Below are 13425 nucleotides of genomic sequence, written 5' to 3'. Positions count from 1 at the left end.
CCTTTCTGTTCAGTAACGTTCAGCATTAATAGTACATTAATAGTACATTAATAGTAGATTAATTAATAGTAGATCTGAGGATGACATACACTGTTTTGTTGAGATGTTTCAACTTACCTGTAAAGTTTTTGAGGCAACCTGTAATGAGATGTGTGTGAAAAACATTTTTGTTCGTCTTCATTTCAAGGATGTCAGTACATATCTCTGTTTGTTTCTTCACAGGAACATACCAACCATCGAGAGGTCAAGCGGATTGTGATCCCTGTCCATCACGGTTTTACTGTGACCCTTACCAGCTGGGCAATGTGACTGGGATCATAGACCCAGTGAACTGTCCCCAGGGTTATTACTGCCCCACAGGAACAAAACATGCGTATGAGAACCCATGCCCACCTGGGTCTTATGGCGATGCAGACAGACTTGAGTCTGACGGTAAGGCCACACACTAGCTCGAAATGACAGGTGCTGTGATAATACTACTGTCATTCAGTGGAGAATTTGTATAAGAGCTCAGTGAAATTGCTGATACTAAATTTACAAGAGCACCTACTTTTTTTTTGCCTGAATAACAATATTTTATTGTCTTCAAGCTTTATCGTGAAAAAGTGATAAATTATAAGCACCAATGAAACAAAAGGAAAAGTAAATAAATAAATAATTGTTTAATGCATGGAAAGGCTATATCAAAGTATAATGGGTTGAATATACACACTTTGTTTTGCTCTGTCTTTCCCAGTTGAATATTATTAACTCTTCATGTTCTATCTGTTTTTGCCACAGTTGAGTGTCGGCAATGTATCCATGGCTCCTACTGCGAAACCCCAGGGTTACCCGCCCCTGAGGGACTGTGTGATGCAGGCTATTACTGTGGAAGAGGGGTGTCCACGCCAAGGCCTGCAGATGGAGTTTGTCCTGTGGGTCGCTACTGTGAACAGGGATCTGTCATTGGTAAGGGGTATCTTTCCTGAACTACTGGGTAATCAGTGTGTCTTTGTGAAGTGTAATGTTGTAAGGTGTAGCATTGTAAAGTGTAGCATTGTGATGTGTAATGTAAAATGTAACGTTCTGAAGTGTGTAAACATTCTGAAATGTAACTTTGTGAAGTGTAACGTGAAGTGTATAAACATTCTGAAATGTAACTTTGTGAAGTGTAACGTGAAGTGTGTAAACATTCTGAAATGTAACTTCGTGAAGTGTAATGTTCTGAAGTGTGTAAACATTCTGAAATGTAACTTTGTGAAGTGTAACGTGAAGTGTATAAACATTCTGAAATGTAACTTTGTGAAGTGTAACGTGAAGTGTATAAACATTCTGAAATGTAACTTTGTGAAGTGCAACTTTCTGAAATGTATAAACTTTCTGAAATGTAACTTTGTGAAGTGTAACATTCTGAAGTGTGTAAACATTCTGAAATGTAAAGTTGTGAAGTGTAACTTTATGAAGTGTTACTGCAGTTGTTACCACAGAGAGCTTCTGCTTAATTATCCTTATTCACTTTCATGGTATGTCATGTCCAGCTCAAACATAATGTTATCTCACTGCAGCTTGACCTGCGAGTAGGTCACTGTGGTTATATTTTCAACATGGACTGAGTTTCATGTCATATCATTTTATACAGATACCAGTGTCCACCAACAGTCTAGGTTCACCAACATTGCAATGATCTGTTATAGGTGAGCCATGCCCTGAAGGCACCTACAACAACTTCACAGGTCTACGTTACGCTAATGAGTGTATACCATGTGACCCGGGCATGTCATGTCCCACTACCGGACTGGTGGAGCCCTACCAGGACTGTACAGCTGGGCACTACTGTGTGCTGGGTGCCTACACCCCCAACCCCTCCAGTGAGAGCTACGGCTATCTCTGTCCAGTGGGGCACTACTGCCCTAGCGGAACCCCCAGCCCCGTGCCCTGTCCGAGGGGATACTACCAGCCAGGAACAAGTGAGAGAGTTTGTCAAAAATCATGTCATACATGTAATTTATACTGGGTTAGTTTTGATTGCATATGGACATCTTAGGGGATAGAATGGAATAAATTTTGAGTGAAGCAAAGTTATTATTTAAAAAAAAACAACCCTTAATGGAGCACTCTCACTGGCTCAGATGGTTAACATGCCAGGCCCTTGACCAGTGAGGCCAGGTGTTAGATTCCAGCTCTCGTTGGCTTCGCTGAATCTTTCAGGTGAAAGATGGTGTCTTACACCATGCACTTGAATTCCCTCCATCCATATACCAGACCGCTCAGTCTGACACCTAATTGACAAAATTTTTGAGTACGGCGTAAAACACCAGTGAAAAAATAAACGTAAAAGGCAGTGACATTGTGTTTGACGCTATGTAAATGATTCTCACTAGGCAAGCAGAGTCTGTCAGACTGTGTCCCGTGTGAGGCAGGGTACTACTGCCTGGAGTCTGGCAACAATACAGTCACAGGCAGGTGTGCTCCGGGTTACTACTGTGTGGAGAAAGCCTGGGAACCAACACCAACAGGTAATGTTACATGTATGGAACAGCTGCCTCTCCTCAGTATTGGCTATGTAGAAGTAGTACATGCAGAAAGCATTAGTATTAATCTACGTGGATGTACCCTATTTCTTTAACCATTTCATGTTTTAAAGAACGACTTTGAAGGCAATTTTTCCACCTCAATCTTTGGATTATCGTGGTGATGGTTTATGTTTGGTGGGTTTTCCTACATCAGGGCATTGCTGTACTTTTTTTAATTCAGGCAGAGAAATGCCCATATACTATGCTTTGAGCAACACCAGGTGAACTTGTGAAAAGGTTGAAGAAATATGGTAGTTGAGTCTTGGGATGTACAGTTCTGGTAAAATTCAAGATCTTTGGTACCCTAATTACTCAACATTTTTGAATATGAAATATCAACTTTACACCTTGAAAACATGTGAAAAGGTTGAGAATTACACTAACTTCTATTCAAGTTAAGCTGTGTATCTTTTGCTCTTTGTTGGCTATAAGCTGGCTGTGAAGAAGCACACATTTATTGCTTATCTATTCAGCGTGAAAAAACACACGTACATTCATGCACATGTAGTTCTCTGACATTTTCTATAATTCAGATGTCATCTTTATATATTGTAGTGAAACCTTAGTGAATGTTTTTCTTTTCTTTTTTAAATTTTGTCAAGCTGATATAGACAACCGTATAAACTTGCACACCTTTTAATCTGAAGTTTTACAAACTGTAGCAGTTTCCCTCTGTCTTTCTGTACCTGTAGATGGTGCTACAGGCGATATCTGCCCTGTAGGTGAGTTCTGTCCAGAGGGGTCAGACACAGGCACCCCCTGTGCCCCAGGCACCTACATGAATCACACGGGTGCTGCCTCCTGCTACACCTGTCCTCAGGGTCACTACTGTATCGGCGGAGCTAACCTAGACCCTTGCCCTCAGGGATTCTACTGTCCCACTGGCACAGATAGTGGCTACCTTCCCTGCCCTGTTGGTAAGATCATTGGCTTTAGGGTTTCAAGAGAAACCAGATATATGTGTTAAAGTACAGCATTGAAAATGGAAAATCTGATAACTATTCAGATTAAGTTGAAAATGAAAAATTTGATAACTATTCAGAGTTTATTGTAAATTTGATGGATTGTTGTTCACTAGTGCAGGTGTTGCCTGTCATGTGTACGAAATATGGTAAAGCAGGAATAGTCATAGTCTAGTCATATCAGTTATTCTAAAGAGGTGCATAATTTAGCCTTATGCCTCATATGTTTTAGTGTGCATTAAGTTTGAGCTGACTTTGCTATGGAAGAAAGAACCTAGACTGGCATATAAATCAGGATTTGTTGGTTTGATGATAATAATGCTTGATATTATATTGTAAGCGACATTAGTAATGTTGCTAACAGGTTGAAAAAACTTGTTGAAATAGAATAATAAGTTAACAAGAATAACGTGGTAGTGCTAATAATGCTTGCCGCATGTGTTAGAAGGTTAGACGAGTCCTCAGCACAAATGTATGTGTACATTGTCTGTATGGTGTTGTAGGTACTTATGGTAATCGTCTGATGTTGACTAATGAGACGGAGTGTACCCCATGTGTGGGAGGTTCGTACTGTGCAACTCCTGGCCGCGCTACACCCACCGGCCTGTGTCAGGCTGGGTACTACTGTGTCTCAGGTAAGAGGGTCCTATCTCAACTGAACAGGGTTATCTCCCCCTTGTCTAATGCTTCACACTGCTTCAGACCAGTGTGTTGAATGGAAATGATTCACATTTCTTAATTGGTGAAAAAATTAAACAGCCTTTTTTGATTGAGCCTCTACACAGATGACTGACTAAAAGCATGGCTTTATATGAAACACAAATGTTGCAAAAAGTTTACTGACCTGATAATGACCATAAATTTAAGATTTAAGACATCACCCAATGTGTTCATTACTCTTGTTTTCTCTGCGCATAAAATTGTTAAACAACAAACAGTCAGTCAGTCATGCCCATGTGTTACCAGGTGTGAGTGTACCTACCCCATCCTCAAGTGTGCCCCACACAGGGAGTGGTGATGAGTGCCCTGCTGGAAGTGAGTGCCCTGAGGGCTCCAGCTACCCTATCCCCTGTCTGGCTGGCACCTACACTCCAACCCCTCAGAACCCTGCCTGTCTGGCCTGCCCACCTGGTAAGCTCTACTGTCTCAAAGCAGACATAATTGAAGATGGAAAATCTAGTTTTTTGTGACATACTCGCTAATGAAATTTGTAATAATTGATTTTAAGAAGTAACCAACAGTAGTGTAAATGTAGGAGTTTAAATTTTTTATGTAATAGAAATTTAAAAATTTTCTATTATTTAGGGAACCAATTATCATCTTGATCAACTTTGCAACATAAATCAGTAGGAAGCCTATAAAATAAAGTCCAAATTGTGTATGGATTATGTAGTTAAAGTTTGAAATCACCTGAGAGAAAGTTCTTTACAGTGTGTTGTCAGCTTTCTTATAGCCTCATTTGCTATTTAGGTCTTAAGTTCACAGTTGTTCAGTAATATATGGTTGAAATATCTGGAATTTACACCCCTTTACTTGCCATTCCCAACCCGCAGGCTACTACTGCCTCAATGCCACAGCTATTCCCCTCCCTTGTCCTACTGGTCACTACTGCCCAGAGGGGACAGAGTTTGACACCCAGTATCCGTGTTTAAAGGGGACCTACAACAACAACACAGGTAAGAATCCTGATTTACCTTTTTCTTGTAAGTCATACATTTAACATTCTAATGAGAAGAAACCTTGATAGCTGGCATTCACTATAATTGTTTTAATCAGTATGAATGATAGTGAGTTGTCAGCTAGGTAGTTTATACACCTAATTGCTTGAATAAGCTCTCTGAAATTGTTACCTGAGATGTGAAATGTGAGAAAAAGACTAATTTTTTTATGTATTTATTTATTTAATTGGTGTTTTGCACCCGTACTGAAGAATATTTGACTTATACGATTGTGGCCAGCATTATGGTGGGAGGAAACCAGACAGAGCCCAGACGAAACCCACGACCATCTGCAGGTTGCTGTCAGACCCTAATTTTATTATGATGTCAGAAAAAAATTCACAAAATGGACTGGTGCATGAATTTGTTCCGATGGAATTATATACTTCCAAAAAAATGTCTTCAGCGTACAGTTCTGCTTAAACTACTTCAACACTGGAAATCATTTGTTTCCTTTTGCTTGAATCTTTTAGAATCACCTTAGCTACAGAATTTTTGTCATTAACTTGACTAGGTTGATATAGTGGTTAGTTTAGGGGACATTTATCATTTAATGGTGCTTATCATACATGTATACAAGTCTGCATCAGTGTCTGTGTCTGAATTTACGTGGTCTTGACTGATTTACCTCCCTTGACTTGGCAGGTGCCCTCAATGACAGCAGCTGTGAGGTGTGTACCCCAGGTTACTACTGTAATGGTTTGGCCAACACTGTACCTGATGGGCTGTGCGATGCTGGATTTTTCTGTGCAGGAGGCTCATTCCAGCAGCGCCCCTATGACCCGGGCATGCTGCTGACATCAAACGGAACTACCATGTGAGGAGGAAAAACTTTCATTGACAACATGCATAGTGTTCATGCTGGCCCACCTTAAGATGATGATCTTTTCATGAAAATCTTGATATTTTGTCCTATAGAATCCCTCTTTTATTTACAGTTTTACAAGAAAAGCTTCTTTTTAATGGTATAACGTGCACTGTTTGTTACAAAACCAGACTTCTTATTAAATTTTTAAATATTGTATGTCCGCTATATTGTATCAAAAATGTCAAGCTCTATTAATGATGTACTTGTAGACTAAGATATTGAACTTTTGAGTGGAGGCCATAATTTCACTAGACAAAAGCCCACTGATGGTAGTTCGATCAGTTTTTATAGTTCGACGGCATATGTAGATGATTGTTGAACATTTGCAGATTTTGATTTTTGATTTTCCAGAGATTTGCTGTCAAATGTGACCTGTACTCCGACCTGGGAATGTGTTTGTCCTGCATATGAGATGACCACTGGAGGTGTGTGTCCAGCTGGTCACTACTGCCCCCAGGGCTCTGTCCATCCTGTGCCCTGTGATGGTGGGAAGTACTGTGCTACATCTGGGCTACCTTTACCCACAGGTGAATGAACAGTCTGTTACAGGCTCAAGATTGACCTGATTTTTGGAGAACTGTTAACTTTGCACATGTTCTTATACAATAAAATGCCTTTCTTGCAATAAGTGAAGGGTAATAATTTAGGTTAGTCTCTCCATCTTCATGTACATGTGTATGTGTCATGCTTTGGTTTCTGTGAAATAACTGCTGGTTGGTTGTTGGTTGTCCGTGCAGTAATGTAATGTATTTTATGATGATATCATATTTGACTGTAGGTGATTGTCTTGCTGGTTGGTACTGTAACCACACAAGTGAGGCCCCTAACCAGTACATCTGCCCCATGGGTAGCTATTGCCCCTCAGGCACAGGTGTCCCGCTAACCTGTCCTGCTGGTACCTTCTCCAGTAACGAGGGAAACAATGACCTGGCTGACTGCTTGGATTGTACAGCAGGCATGTACTGTCAAGGTAAGATAACTGGTAATGAAAGAGGCTGGAATATTCCTAGAATAAAGTGAAATAACTGGAATACATTTAACACAGGTTAATAACTGTGATCTCACTATTCTTGGCTGCCAAAGCAAGAAAACTGATACTGTAATAATTAACAAAGGATGAAAAGAGAAGTCACACAATTCTTGGCTGGGTTCAACGTTTGAAAAAGTTTCCTAACCATGATTGAAATCATATCTTTGTTGCCTTGTTTGGCTAAAGCATTGCAACTGTTGCAGCTGTAGTTTGTCTGGTACCTGGGAAAATGCAGTGTGTTCTATGTATTTGCCATCCTTAAAGTTCAATCTGCTTTTGTACAGCTTTAAAAAAACAATTGATATAATACCGATAATAAAGGTGCATTTGAACAGACTGAATTCAAAGAGGGGGCCTCCGTGGCTCAGTCGGTTAGCGCGCTATCGCAGCGTAATGACCCAGGAGCCTCTCACCAATGCGGTCGCTGTGAGTTCAAGTCCAGCTCATACTGGCTTCCTCTCCGGCCGTAAGTGGGAAGGTCTGCCAGCAACCTGTGGATGGTCGTGGGTTTCCCCCGGGCTGTGCCCGGTTTCCACCCACCATAATGCTGGCCGCCGTCGTGTAAGTGAAATATTCTTGAGTACGGCGTAAAACACCAATCAAATAAATAAATAAATAAAATGAATTCAAAGACAAGTTATTTTAAATCTGTGGCCAATTCCACAAAGCCAGTTTTGACTTAAGTCAGAATTTGAAATACGATCTTAAAGCTTATCGTTCAGTTTTAGAAATGAAATCAATATTATCGTAAGAAAGTTCAAATTTCAACTTACAGTATCAAAAACTAAGCATTCTAAAGAGGTTTTAAATTTTGACTTAAGTCAGAAATAGCTTTGTGGAATTGGCCCCTGATTTGATTCAGTGAAGCTCCAAACTGAAGACTGCAGCCAAAACAAGCAGATTGTGTCAACCTCCAAGCTTATCATGTCATCTGCATGCCCTTTCCTTTTCAGGTGATGGTAATGTGTTGCCAGATGGCGACTGTGACCCAGGTTACTACTGCCCTGGTGGTCAGAACAGTTCCTCTCCCGCAGAGCACCTCTGCTGGACCGGTCACTTCTGTCCACTGGGGTCAGCCCTGCCAGAGATCTGTGTCAATGGGACATACCAGCCTAATGAGGGTCAGAGCGACTGCCTCGTCTGTCCGGCTGGCTATTACTGTAACCCCACTTCAGGTGAGTAGTCTGGGGAAACCTCACCTCAGGGCCAAGGCCCATGAAGATCAGGACTATAGTTTGACACTTTAAAGACCCAGTGTTATGCATTTTCATGGTACATTTATCCATTTTACTTGAGGTGAAGCAGATGTCTAGAATAAGAGCTGTCCATCTGTTTCTGCTGAGAGCAGTGTTCTGACTTACAGCGGGGTAGATATATGGAATACCCATTTGTCATACCATTACGTCATCACTTCCTAGCCACACCCAATTGTAGTTTTCCAGTTCATTCCGCCAGTTTAACCATTGTGACAAATCTCATTTCTTCAGGTTTCCATGAGTGGGAGAAAGAAATATGCTCTGGTTTTCAAGCATTGTTTCTCTCAGCAGCAGGAAAAGCTTTGTATTCAAGGTTTTTGCCAAAGTCATAACTGGCTAGGTGGAATTGGTCCCTGCGTGAGCTGGGCCTTTTCGGCATAAGGACTAGTTTTAGAAAGTTTCATCGAGTGTAGTCAGAAGCTATGCAAACATTCAAGGACTGTAAAAATGACATATTTATTTCTGTCTTGTAGGAAACAGTACAATTGTTCATGGTAAACTTTTTATTATTACAGAAACTTCAGCCACTCCTGTTGTTTGGTGCACATTCACTCGCACTCTTACCCTTATTCAACCGTAATGCACTTAAATCTATGCACTGCTTTTCCTTTGATGACTGTGTTGCTCAAAATTTACTATGCACATTGGTTTTGTAACACAAACAGTGTGACAGTGTGGATATTACTAACATACAGAATGGTTACCAAACTGCACATCACTGACAAATTACACAACACTTGACAAATGGCACGTCACTGACAAATTACACAACACTGACAAATGGCATGTCACTGACAAACTGCACAACACTGACAAATGGCATGTCACTGACAAACTGCACAACACTGACGAATGGCACGTCACTGACAAATTACACAACACTTGACAAATGGCACGTCACTGACAAATTACACAACACTGACAAATGGCACATCACTGACAAATTACACAACACTGACAGATGGCACATCACTGACAAATTACACAACACTGACGATTGGCACGTCACTGACAAATTACACAACACTGAAAAATGGCACATCACTGACAAATTACACAACACTGACAAATGGCACGTCACTGACATATTACACAACACTGACAAATGGCACATCACTGACAAATTACACAACACTGACAAATTGCACGTCACTGACAAACTGCACAACACGGACAAATGGCACATCACTGACAAATTACACAACACTGACAAATGGCATGTCACTGACCAACTGCACAACACTGACAAATGGCATGTCACTGACAAACTGCACAACACTGACGAATGGCACATCACTGACAAAGTACACAACACTGACAAATGGCACATCACTGACAAATTACACAACACTGACAAATGGCACGTCACTGACATATTACACAACACTGACAAATTACACAACACTGACAAATGGCACATCACTGACAAATTACACAACACTGACAAATGGCACATCACTGACAAATTACACAACACTGAAAAATGGCACATCACTGACAAATTACACAACACTGACAAATGGCACATCACTGACAAATTACACAACACTGACAAATGGCACGTCACTGACAAACTGCACAACACTGACAAATGGCACATCACTGACAAATTACACAACACTGACAAATGGCACATCACTGACAAATTACACAACACTGACAAATGGCACGTAACTGACATATTACACAACACTGACAAATTACACAACACTGACAAATGGCACATCACTGACAAATTACACAACACGGACAAATGGCACATCACTGACAAATTACACAACACTGACAAATGGCACATCACTGACAAACTGCACAACACTGACAGATCGCACATCACTGACAAATTACACAACACTGACAAATGGCACATCACTGACAAATTACACAACACTGACAAACTGCACGTCACTGACAAACTGCACAACACTGACAAATGGCACATCACTGACAAATTACACAACACCGACAAATGGCATGTCACTGACAAACTGCACAACACTGACAAGCTGCATGTCACTGAAAAAATGGCACGTCACTGACAAATGGCACATCACTGACAAACTGCACAACACGGACAAATGGCACATCACTGACAAATTACACAACACTGACAAATGGCACATCACTGACAAACTGCACAACACTGACAAATGGCATGTCACTGACAAACTGCACAACACGGACAAATGGCACATCACTGACAAACTGCACAACACGGAGAAATGGCACATCACTGACAAACTGCACAACACTGACAAGCTGCATGTCACTGAAAAAATGGCACGTCACTGACAAATGGCACATCACTGACAAACTGCACAACACGGACAAATGACACATCACTGACAAATTACACAACACTGACAAATGGCACATCACTGACAAATTACACAACACTGACGAATGGCACGTCACTGACAAACTGCACAACACGGACAAATGGCACATCACTGACAAATTACACGACACTGACAAATGGCACATCACTGACAAATTACACAACACTGACGAATGGCACGTCACTGACAAACTGCACAACACGGACAAATGGCACATCACTGACAAACTGCACAACACTGACGAATGGCACATCACTGACAAATTACACAACACTGACAAATGGCACATCACTGACAAACTGCACAACACTGACAAATGGCATGTCACTGACAAACTGCACAACACTGACGAATGGCACATCACTGACAAACTGCACAACACTGACAAGCTGCATGTCACTGAAAAAATGGCACGTCACTGACAAATGGCACATCACTGACAAACTGCACAACACGGACAAATGACACATCACTGACAAATTACACAACACTGACAAATGGCACATCACTGACAAATTACACCACACTGACGAATGGCACGTCACTGACAAACTGCACAACACGGACAAATGGCACATCACTGACAAATTACACAACACTGACAAATGGCACATCACTGACAAATTACACAACACTGACAAATGGCACATCACTGACAAATTACACAACACTGACGAATGGCACGTCACTGACAAACTGCACAACACGGACAAATGACACATCACTGACAAATTACACAACACTGACAAATGGCACATCACTGACAAATCACACAACACTGACGAATGGCACGTCACTGACAAACTGCACAACACAGACAAATGGCACATCACTGACAAACTGCACAACACTGACAAGCTGCACGTCACTGACAAATGGCACGTCACTGAAAAAATGGCACATCACTGACAAATGGCACGTCACTAAAAAAATGGCACATCACTGACAAACTGCACGTCACTGACAAACTGCATATCACTGACAAATGGCACTTCACTGACAAAATGCACAACACTGATACACTGCACAACACTGATACCTGTGATTAAGACTAACAAACTGGACAACACTGATTCAGTGCTTAACTGTATAATACTGACAGACAGTAGACCTCAAGTCTCAGGGCTAACACAATCAAGGTATATAACTTGAATAAAGATTTATTTAAATTTAAGTTAACTCTTATAATAAACAATAATCTGTAACTTTCATGACAATATATCGTGTCTGTATGACCATTCATGTTGGTTAATTTGTAGTGATCTCTAATTGTTTTTATTTTTCCTGTGTTCCCTGATGGTTTTCTAAACTGAAACTTTTAGTTGAACTAAAGTGAAGTTTATTCATAACTTTGATTGTGTGACCTACATTATTATTTCGTTGTTAACGACATTAGCTACATGCTCATGCATGATGCCATTTCATTCAGCTGATGCCTGAAGAGGTCACAAGTCAATCAACCCCTTGCTATATCAGCTGTGATTTATACGCAAATGTCTCACATACTTGCATGTATGGAGATCTGATGGTTTTACATGTAGCTAACCACATACGTGACCAAAGTAATATTAGTCCAGCATAACATAAATTAATGTATGTTTAAAGGTTAGTATGTGCACTAATGAAGATAAGTGTGACAGTGTGAAGTTTTTATCACTATAACAGACTGCATCATGGCAAGTGGGGTTGTATTTTGTAGAATTACCTGAGGATTTGTCTCATTATTTGTGTATTTTCACAGGTAATTCGGTGTCTATCCCCACACCTTGCCCTGCTGGATATTACTGCCCAGAGGGGACAGCACTGGCTTATGCCAACCCCTGCCCACCAGGATCCTACGGACCCAATCAATATTATAGCAGCCTGGATGACTGTGTGCCTTGCCCTGCTGGATCCTTCTGTGCAGAGGATGGATTGTCCCAGCCCTCAGGAGAGTGCTATGCTGGCTTCTACTGTACAGGAGGAGCCCGCTCTCCAACCCCTGTGGATGACCAGGTAAATAAGAACAAATGTCTGAGTAATGTCTGTTTATAATAGTTAGTGATTGATTGTTTATACTCAACAGTCACTGACTGTTCACCCTCAGCCATGATTGATTGTGTACACTCAACAGTTACTGACTGTTCACACTCAGGCATGATTACCTGTGTACACTCAACCGTCACTGACTGTTCACCCTCAACCATGATTGACTGTGTACACTCAACAGTTACTGACTGTTCACACTCAGGCATGATTGACTGTGTACACTCAACAGTTACTGACTGTTCACACTCAGGCATGATTGACTGTGTACACTCAATAGTTACTGACTGTTCACACTCAGGCATGATTGACTGTGTACACTCAACAGTTACTGACTGTTCACACTCAGGCATGATTGACTGTGTACACTCAACAGTTACTGACTGTTCACACTCAGGCATGATTGACTGTGTACACTCAACAGTTACTGACTGTTCACACTCAGGCATGATTTCCTGTGTACACTCAGCTGTCACTGACTGTTCACACTCGGCCGTGATGGCTGTTCAAACATAAGGCATTATCTGCTTAGACAAAAGTCATTGGCTGTTAAAATGGATGCTAATCTTAAAGCATTAAGTAAATGAAATATCAAAATACAAGAGATGACTACCTGTGTGGATCTTGTTGAATGATTCTCAAAACTTATGTACAGTATTGTGGTACTTGTTTTTT

At 41.0% G+C, this 13425-nt stretch overlaps 1 protein-coding gene across 1 annotated transcript in view; it reads left to right on the top strand.

Moving 5' to 3' along the window:
- The window catches only part of LOC135473922 (uncharacterized), a 107509-nt gene that overhangs the window by 55900 nt on the left and 38184 nt on the right, over positions 1-13425 (top strand). Inside the window, 14 exon segments of the mRNA XM_064753863.1 lie at positions 223-432; positions 781-948; positions 1674-1946; positions 2361-2495; positions 3245-3469; positions 4018-4149; positions 4481-4645; positions 5068-5190; positions 5878-6049; positions 6452-6627; positions 6879-7070; positions 8084-8305; positions 8860-8880; positions 12467-12720. Of these exon segments, the coding sequence (XP_064609933.1) occupies positions 223-432; positions 781-948; positions 1674-1946; positions 2361-2495; positions 3245-3469; positions 4018-4149; positions 4481-4645; positions 5068-5190; positions 5878-6049; positions 6452-6627; positions 6879-7070; positions 8084-8305; positions 8860-8880; positions 12467-12720 (2468 nt within the window).

The sequence above is a fragment of the Liolophura sinensis genome, chromosome 8, assembly GCF_032854445.1.
Source record: "Liolophura sinensis isolate JHLJ2023 chromosome 8, CUHK_Ljap_v2, whole genome shotgun sequence".
NCBI lineage: Eukaryota > Metazoa > Mollusca > Polyplacophora > Chitonida > Chitonidae > Liolophura > Liolophura sinensis.
Note: the sequence above shows the minus strand (reverse complement) of the source record. Positions and strands in the feature narration are given on the sequence as shown.